Source organism: Hydra viridissima, unplaced genomic scaffold (assembly GCF_058129835.1).
Source record: "Hydra viridissima isolate aposymbiotic clone 2 unplaced genomic scaffold, HvirCarnegie_v1 scaffold_4, whole genome shotgun sequence".
Taxonomy (NCBI): domain Eukaryota; kingdom Metazoa; phylum Cnidaria; class Hydrozoa; order Anthoathecata; family Hydridae; genus Hydra; species Hydra viridissima.
The window spans coordinates 7,907,898-7,917,977 of NW_028324303.1; the positions used below are offsets into that span (position 1 = coordinate 7,907,898).

Below are 10,080 nucleotides of genomic sequence, written 5' to 3' on the forward strand. Positions count from 1 at the left end.
GAAAATCAATTATCACTTGTTGCAGTCAAGTTATAATGTATAAACATTAATTTTTCACCACTTTCTGTTGATAGTCTATTTCTACTTGGTTCATAAATGTTGGCACATGTACTAAAAAGTCTTTAACTTTCAACAGAAGAAGGTGGTGCTAAAAGAAACCTTTGGGTTATTTTCTTTAAATTTTTTTAAGAGTTTCCACAATTTTTCCACCATAAAAGAGTACTTTCTTTTTCCGTAACAAGAGAGAGTTTTAAATACTCTTCAATCTCCATGTTGATCATTTGCATATTAGAGTTTGATCTTTTAAGCCTTTTTCTATCTTACTGCGGGTTCTTCGCAATCGGAATCATAGGATTCAAGTACTAAATTATGTTGCTGCATTTCTTGCATCTGCTCATTTAGCCAATTTTTTATCTTCCTTTTGATGCATTAATTTATATCTAGGGTCAAAAAAAGTGGAAAGACATAATTATTTATCATGTAAAAATGTACTCAGCCTTTTATCTACAGACTCTTTCAATTGTTCAACTAAAGTATTTATACTTAAAAAAGCCTCACAAACTTGAATGTTTGATTAAAAAATACTTTAAGAGCCATAATCGAAGGAATAACACCTGACAAAAATGCTTTACGTTTGCTGAGATTAACGGTTAAAGTTTTAAATGGTTCTAAAATATAAAAAAAATATTCCAATAAGCCTCATTAGAATGAATTTAATGTTGATTAGGTAGCATGATCAGCTTTATAAATTGCCAAAGGAACTCTTTGATCAAGCATCCTTTCAATCATATTGTAGGAACTATTCCATCTTGTAGTTAATGTTGATTAGGTAGCATGATCAGCTTTATAAATTACCAAAGGAACTCTTTGATCAAGCATCCTTTCAATCATATTGTAGGAAATTTTGTATTAACCTATGCTTATTTGTACCAAGTTGTTCCTGAATCACTTCTAATTTTGCTGTTGCTGTTGGGGAATGGTGAAAATGTGTTGCCAGATGTCTGCAACAAATTAAAATTTCTTTCATATATTGTTGCGACAAAATTGAGTCATGTATACATAACTGTATTGTATGAATAAAACATGCCATTGACTTAAAACCACTGTCTCTAACACTAGCTGCCATATTGGCAGCAATATCTCATAAAACAATGTGAATTTTTGTGTGTGGAATTTCAAAACTTAGCAAACCTTTATTTAAATACTCACTTATTTTTTTTCCTGTGTGATTTTTTGGAAAATGCATAAGTCTGAGTACTGCTCTCTGTTGGGAAAAGTCATTATTAAGCCAGTGTGCTATCATGCTTATGAAGACAACATTTGAACTACTTGCTGTCCAAATATCAGTTGTAAGGGAGACATAACTGGCTGCAGATATTTTACTCTTGATTGAATTAAACAGATTAAATTAAACATATATTTGTGGAACAATATTTTCACTAAAGTAACTGCTACTGGAGTTTTGATTGCTCTATGGTAATTAATATCCTACAACCTTTTTTTTATTAAGACCCTACTGATGTTAGTTGTTTTTTATTTCTGAATCACTTGATGTAGAAATGGTAGATGTTTTTTTTTATCAGACTCTTTTTCAGCAAATATAAACTCTGAAAGGTCCTTTTTTTTTTAATGGCTCCTAATTGCACTATTGTTAAATGTTTTTGGACGATTCTCACTTCTGGAGAGTATTGTTTTGCATAGTAGACAGATACAAAAACGAATGTCTTTCTTAGAAACTTCAAAATATTTCCACACTACTTTTAAAAGACTTTTTTTCAGAAGACACTGTTTTATACTTCTTCAAGATTAAAATGTTATTACTAAATGACAAAAAAGAAGTTCAACCAAAGATAAAATAACGGGTTTTAAATTTAAACTGTGTAAATATATTTTAAAATATAACGTATAGGATAAAAAAAGATAATATGTAACATATTGGTTATATGTTATACATTTATTTACACTAGCTAACTAATTGTCTTAAACTCATAACAAAATATCTTTTTATTTTTTTCAGTGAAAAGTCGTTAACATTTATTTTCTTTATACCACAAACAATCATCCAATAACTAATTAACTTTTTAAAGTTACTATATAACTTTTCAAACAAAATTTATAAGCCCTTACAAATGCTTTAACAATCATGTTAATTGTTTAAGAGAGACTTTCTGTAAGAATCAGGCAAAAATGCAACTTTTTTAGAGTGACCCTCTTCAAAATTGCTATTTTTTTAATATACTGTTGCTATTCATACTGGAAGCTCAGTTCCAAAATATTTTTTTTAAATATTCATTGGTTCTCAAGATTTCAAAGTTTGAGTAAATTTATAGAAATATTGACCAAATGTAGTCAAGTGCTTTTTTAAACTTGAAAATAGAACAAAATATATGCTATCAAATACCAATTTCACTTGATTATTTTTTATTGGCTATTTTGGACCAAAAATTAACAAAACAGGTAAATAAAATGTTTTTCCTTGCCTAAATATCATGCTTCAAAATACGCGAAAAATGATTTTTTTTGTCATTTTTGATCTTCGTTTTCATCCAAAGTCGTGATTACTCCATAATTATTATTTTTTAATTATAAATCTTCAACTAGTTAAGTACTTTAAAATATAAAAAAACATATGGGCAAGTAAAGGCTTAGTCGCAAAATCCAACTCAAAAATGAAAGTTTAGTCATTTAGCGCTTTTATTGTGACCTCATGGCTAAAGCCCTGGGTTTACAGTAAAATTTGATTTTCAAAAATGGGTACTGACCTGATCTTATTTATAAAAAATACCTATGGGTTATTGCAATAGTATCTAAAAAATAACATATACTTAACATTGATGATTTCTGATCCTGAAAACACTAAATTGCAATCATGTTGCATTTTGAATGATTCTGTATGCTATGAATGCAATGAATTATTTGAAGTTTTAGATGAAGTCAACCAAATAGGAAATGAAAAAAATGTTGGTGATGATGTATTATATGACATTAAAGTTTTAGTAAGCAGCATCACAGAGTATATGAAGCACTTACTAAGAGATGCACAGCAAAAAAAAGCAAAGAATGATGCATATAAACAACTAGATGACAAATCAGCATTTTGGTTTAAAGACTATTTACAAAAAATATTGCTCATGAAATTTTGAGAGGGCCAAAATGACTTCTTTGGAAAGAAAGGTATCAGTATGCACGTAAATGTTTTGTTTTTTTTTAAAAAAAAAAGACATTCTCAAAAAACACGTTTACCTAACAATTATGTATCGATGCGATCAAGGTGTTTCCTCTGTTATCTCTAATGCTGAATCAGTTCTAAATCAGTTTCGCCTAGATGAGCCAGAAATAGTAAATATTTTTGCGAAGTCAGATGATGCTAACTGTTATCATGCTAATTATTCAGTCGAATCTATGTACAAGCTCTGCAAAAATAAGAATTTTAAACTTCTACGGTACGACTTTAATGAGCCTTGCTGTGGAAAAGACCAATGCGATAGGGAAATTGCATCCGCTAAAACAATATTGAGAAGTTATGTAGATGCTGGCAATGACATAGTAACAGCAGAAGATGTTGCAAAAGCAATGAAATACGGATATGGCATCAAAAACGCTATGGTTAGCGTTGCAAAAATTGAGAATGTTACTTTAACTGGTCCTAAAATTCCTAATATAAGCAACTACCACTCCTATGAGTTCCAAGAAGACAACATGACTTTGTGGCGATACAATGAAATTGGAGAAGGAGTTAAAGTGCTATACGACAACCTTTCAGTTGAACCATCAATTGAATTGATTGTTCCATTCACAAGTACTGAAGGAAACTTTCAGCGATATTCAGGGAAAAAATAAGAAAAGAAATTATGGTTTAAATACATTTTTGCCAGGAGACAGGTTGTATGGAATATTTTGAAACAATTATCGAGTTAGAGGGACATATGTTGATTGGGCAGCACAAAAGATCTGAAGAAATTTCTTCTTTAGATAAAGTAAAAAAATTTACACTGAAAAGATGAAAGCAACTTCGCAAGTTCATTCCAATTGTATAACCGCATCGGTTAAAATCACGCCTACCCCAATAAACAATATATACTCTCAAAAGTTCAAAAAGTTAGATTGGGCATTACCAACAAGAAAGACGTTTCGTTTTTCCATAAAGCAGAAAAAACTACTTTATGAAAACTTCATAAATGGAGAAAATACAGGAAAGAAGATGTCACCAGAAGAAGTTAATACACTGATAAGAAAATATCTTACCGCGGATGAGTTTGTTTCAAGCCAACAAATAAGATCTTTGTTTTCTAGATGGAGTAATCTGTTAAGAATTGGAAAATTGACTGTACCGACTATTGAAGAAAATGATAACAATGAATTTGAAGATGAAGAAGCCGAGAAATATCAAGAAGAAATACATAAACTTGCAACTGAACTTTCTGATAACAATATTAAAGTTTAAATCATTATTTATTATAGAAGTATTGTTTCATTATGTTATTCATAAATTTTTTAAAATTTGTTTTAATATTTTCAGATAACTGAAGACGGTACTGTAGTTGGCTGCATGAAAAGTGTATCTTTTGGAAAAAATTGTTATCGATAGCCTAACCAGAAAGATAGCATTGTATATTCTGATGAGAACATCTTATGTAAAATAAGTCCTTCGACTCAAATTAATCAAGCTGGCGATTACTTCTTAGCAACAAATGATTTTGAAGAAGCTAACAAACTAATGAGCTTAAAAAATAAGTTAAGAAATTAACTGTAAAACAACATGTATGTTTTTTTGAATAACTATCAAATATGCGCATACCCCACAACTATTATTTCTCTATCTGATCTTTAAAAGAACAATGTTCACGTTTCTCATATACTATTTCTTATAAACCGAGGGCTTTAAACCATTATGTGGTCACGAAAAATGCGCCAAATGACAAAACTTTCATTTTTGAGTTAGATTTTGCGATTAAGCCTTTACTTTCCCATAGTTTTATATTTTAAGGTAATTAACTAGTTGAAGATTTATGATTAAAAAAAAAAAATTATGAGATTCTCGCGGCTTTAGATGAAAACGAAGACTCAAAAAGACTAAAACTATATTTTTGCGTACTTTTGATGCATGATATTTAGACAGGCCAAAGTCTTTGTTTTATCTAATTTATAATTTTTAAGTCTAAACTAGCCAATAAACAATAATCAAGTGCAATTCCTAATTTAAAGTATTTAGTTTGTACTTTTTTTAAGTTTAAAAATGCTTACGGCACCATTTAGTCAATATTTCTAAAAATTTAGACAAACTTTGACATCTAATATCTTGAGAACCAATGAATATTTTCTGTAAAAATTTTGGAATTGAGCTTCTAGTGTGAATATCAATAACATAAAAAAATTAGTGATTTTGAAGAGGGTCATATTGCCTTGTCTGATTCTTACAGAAAGTTTCTCTTAATAACACAATTTTTCAAAACTGATGTTTTTATTTTAAAATAGCAATAGTTCGGTTGCCGAACTGTTCGGTGTTCGGCAAAACTTAATGGACGAACGTTCGGATTCGGTGTTCGTCGAAAAACTGGGTTCGGCGCATCCCTATTTTTTATTATTAAATAAGGGAAATTCGGCAAAACTTTGTTAGGCAACATTTCATTAGTCTGTCTTGTTACAGTTAAACCAATTACAAATTTGTAATCAGCAAGAAAAAATTGATTTTTAAATTGTTGACGTGTAATTTTTATTCTTCTGCGAATGTCTGTGTATTAGCCCGACCCATTCTTCCCTCCCTAACTCTTTTTTTTTTTTTCCACCATCCCCCTCTCCCCTTCATCCTTCTGTATGCGAACGTAATGTATAATCCTTTATAGATTTTGATTGTTAAAATTAGTTTTAATCCTTTTTCTCTTTTCTTTTCTTCCAGAAAAGTATGAGCCGCTTTTATTTGAATGAGCATCTCTATGAAGAGCTACCACCATTAGCACGTCGAGAAAAAAAGGAAAACTCTATTTTCGACGAAAATAATCCAGTTGAACTTCATATTTTATTTGGTCATGATGATAAAAAGTGATATATCTCCCTCCGTCAACTTCAAAGCAAACAGACGTTGATTTTATCTAAAACTAAGAACAATTACTAAAATAGCATTAAAGTAAAATTATCAATAATGTTTGTTGCTTTCTGTATCAGTTTAAGTATTGTGAATTATACCCCATTCACACCAAAAATAAAACTTGTTTTAATCGCGGTTATTTAAACTAGTAACGCATTTTTCCGTTCACAATACTTTTTAAAACCTTGTTTCAAATAAGTGAGTTAAAGAAAAGGAAGTTAAATAAAACACCGTTTTAAAGCGAGTGTTATTAAAACTCGGTTTTGTTGGTGTGAACGAGGTATCAGATAAATAGATTCATTTATACTTTAAAAAAATATACTAACGATTAAATTGCATGTAGTAATTTTATTCACTGCTGTGTTCCCTTAAACCAAATCTTGTTTTCAATGCCCATCGTTAATTATTTCTAAAGTTTTACTATTCTCAAATTTTTTTTTTTTGTTAAAAAAAAATTTAGTACGTAGTTAGCTATTGACAAGTCTTAGCAATAGAAAAAAGACTAACTGCAACAGAAGTTCCAAGAACTAAGCGTCTGCGTTTCGTTATTTTTTAAATCGAGACGATCCTAAAAGCTTTGTCCCGATTAGCGGTAAATATCAAGACAATTTTCAGTCGAAATCCGGGACGATACTGAGACGAGACGAGATGTCCCGGACAAAATAGGAGCTCTACAATTTCCCGGAATTTACATCTTTTAACGGGACATAACGAGACATAATGAGACATACTAGTTAATCCTTTATGCGAAATTTAAATAATGAATTTCTGGCACAATTACGATACTACTAGGATTTGGGAGTTCTGGGACAAAACTTTTTTTGAGTATAATGTGAGCATGAAATTTTTAATATCGTCCGAAGGTGCAATGAAAAATTTTTTTTTATCTTTTGTGAAGGTATTTAATATTTCTTGCATTTTGTCTTGCTTGAAATTCTTCGTCTTCTTTTTTCTTTTCTTGGATATTTTTTAAGATTTCATTCAATTTCCAAGCGGGTTGATTTTCATTAAATTTCCAAGCGTGTTGATTTTTATTTTGTCGGAAGACGTGAATTTCATTTCTGCCTGTTTCAGGATCAAATTTTTCAATGGAAAAAGTTTCTCGAATGGGAGATCTCATTTTTTTAATGACAAGAAACTTATTTAAGTCAAAATTTTTACAAAATTAAATTTAAAAAGGGGATGCTTGAGAATGGGGAGTTGGGTCCGAAGAATCTAGGCGTAATAATTCACCTGTCCGAGGAGGAGATAAAAGCTTCCGGATTGGCCGACTTGCGCGTCACCGGAGTTGAGTGTGACGGCGAGCCTTCTGCCGGTGGAAACGCTGGGCATGGAGTCCGCCTCTGCAAAATTTCTGTAAAACGGGATGGTGGTGGTGGAGCCGATGGAGGCGGTGGATTGGTACAGCAGTCCAGTCCACTTGTTGTTGAACGAGGTCACGTTTGATCCTTTCCTTGAAGACAAGTAAAAATCTTCCAATCCAGACGAGGAAAAGATGCATTTGCTGTCGCCGTCATACCCTGGGAAGTAAGTGTAATTGTTTGTGTTGTATAACATCCATGGGGTGAGGACAGTGCCGTTGCCGGGAGGCGATTTTCCGTCGTACAATCTGACTCTGGACTCCCACCAGTTTCCAGAGACGCCGATGATGTGCACCCTGATGTATTTTAGAAAAACGCCATTTCCTTTTCCTGCTGAATTGAAAAGTACATATTCGTTTCCGTAAGTGGTGTTGAGGTATCTGAACGTCCTCGAGTACAATTTAATGGATTTAACGGAGGAGAGGAGAGGTGGGATGGTGGTGAATGTGGAAATGAAGGACTGAATCCAGTAGGTGATTGCAGAAGCATTCTTGTTGAACAGTTGTATTTCCAAACTTGTTCTGAACGGCATGTCAAGTGTAAAATATCCTCCCAAGGAAGTGACGCTGAAAACGTTGCATCCTTGCAAAGAGTTGGCGGAATAAAGACCGCTGAGAGGGGAGAGGAGCAAGTCGCAAGCAAAACCAACACTGTCCACACCATCAACGTCTGTGACCGTCGAATAATTCCCCACACCAATTTCTCGTTGTCATCATAATCACTATCATTTTTATCTGTAGGAACTTTTTTTTTTTTATGATCTATTATCTTTAACTTTTTTTTCTGTTCTTGTTTTTTTGAACCTTCTCTTGTTCGTTTTAAACATGCTTCTGATGTTAAACTTTCACCATAGCGAAACCTTATAACCCTAGCAGATCTTCTACAATAAGATGTCTCTGCACATTTTGACTTTAATTGTTTTAGAAAAAAGTCTTTGATTTGAAAAGCCTTCCGAAGATGATGTAGAAATGGGTAACGATGAACCAGATGGTATTGATGTTGAAAGGGAAGCATCATTAACAGAAATGCTTTAAAGGTTAGGCATTGAACAAGATCTTGTGAGGTGATTAGTTGTGAATGCAGGTTTCTTTACTGGTAACTGAAAACATTGATTAAACAAACGTGTGTCAATAGCATCCTTGTTTAGAGGGGAAATGCCAGTTCCTTTAAAACCACTTTTGATTTGTTTCACAGTAAAGGAAATCTGAAAAAGGGTGCGTAGTAATTCTGGAAAATGTTTCTTTGAGACTGGTCCATTATGTGTTCTTGCGTATTTTAGAAGTAAACTTTGCCATTTACTTTTTACGTGTCGAAAAACAGATGTATCTAAAGGTTGAAGAACATGGGTAAGATGACCAGGAATGCGTAGAAGAATTTCTTTTTTTTGCCAAATCAATAAAAGGGGAGATAATACGAGAAATGTGGCCATCAAATTTAAGTACCCGTGGGCGGTTTGCAAGATGCTTTGTATACATTAAAAATATGTTTTGAAACCATTCCAAAAAATGAGGACACTCCATCCAGCCCTTATTACTAGTAGTATAAACAGCTCCATTAGGGCCACCTTTAACCCAGTCCATATACAAATTTTTTCCTTTGTAGATTATATATGGTGGCAATAACTGTCCGCTAGCAGAGCATGCAAAATTTACAGTAATTTGCTCCCGGCCTGAGCTACCAATGTTCTTCGACATTCTAGCAGCACCTCGTTTTGCTAATACAATTTGTTCCTTTGGGTCAGTGATGAAACTTGTTTCATCAGAGTTGAATATTTAACTAGAAAGGTTAATAATTCCTGCATTTATCAATGTTTTTTCAACTAAATTAAACCATATTTTGATGGTTTCAGGATTTTAGCATGGCTTCTTGAACTGCTTAAATGTTCAGTTTTTCTCGGTGTTATTTCAGGGTTTCGTAGCAAAAAAGCATGCAACCAGTCTTTACTTGGTCGACAATCTTTAAAAGGTGTATAAATATTGTTTGCTTTAATAAAATCTTGAATTAGAACTTTTAACTCGCTTCTAGTGAAACCCCAGCCCCAATCAGCCAATAAAATAAGGCATTTTGACAGCTCTTTTTCCTGCCACGATGTTAAAACTGTTTTTCATCCTGGATGAGCTCACCTTTCACTCGTTTTGAAAGAGCTCTCCTGTCACACCTGAAGTGTTTGGATGCCTGGTTTATGGACATTTCCTTTGATAAAACAGAATTGCAGGCATCTATCATCTCTTGACTGTTTGAATAGGATTTCCTTCCTCCCTGTTTTAACTTTTTGTATGTTCAAACCATTCTAGAAAAAAATACAAACAAGATTTATTCTCAAAAATACATAAAAAATTATATTTAAACAACAAAAAAAAGTTTTGCCATATTTACTTGTCAAGGAGGGCATAAAGAGCAACTTATTTTTAAAAAAAGTTTTATACTCAAATTAAACAAAAATATTAAAATTAGATACAAGCATCTCAAATAAGTCTTACTTTTGCTAGTAATACAAAATTTTTTTGGTGTAAACTAATCTTAAAGGTATATGTTTAAAATATGTAAACCTTTATTAGACGGCTCAACGGCTTCGCTATTTTTAACTAAAAAAAAATAAGACATTAAAATAATTTTTTTATGTCAAAACATTAC

The 10,080-nt window shown here is 32.1% G+C and overlaps 1 protein-coding gene and 2 pseudogenes across 16 annotated transcripts in view; 2 read left to right on the forward strand and 1 right to left on the reverse strand.

Annotated features, from left to right (window-relative positions):
* The window catches only part of LOC145182929 (exportin-5-like), a 62,334-nt gene extending 56,129 nt beyond the window's left edge, over positions 1-6,205 (forward strand). For 15 of the 16 annotated variants that reach the window (XR_016451548.1, XM_090084294.1, XM_090084280.1 and 12 more), the window contains one exon: positions 5,897-6,205. Coding sequence is in view for 14 of the 16 variants with exons in the window: in XM_090084294.1 (XP_089940420.1) it covers positions 5,897-6,043 (147 nt within the window). In the remaining 2 variants the exon portion in view is untranslated. The remainder of the gene's footprint in view (positions 1-5,896) is intronic. The other variant, XR_016451547.1, reaches the window with a different exon arrangement.
* LOC149889664 (uncharacterized) lies at positions 3,077-4,543 on the forward strand (annotated as a pseudogene).
* Positions 6,206-7,752: 1,547 nt separating the features above from the next.
* On the reverse strand, positions 7,753-9,735 carry LOC149889665 (uncharacterized; annotated as a pseudogene).
* Positions 9,736-10,080: the final 345 nt, after the last annotated feature.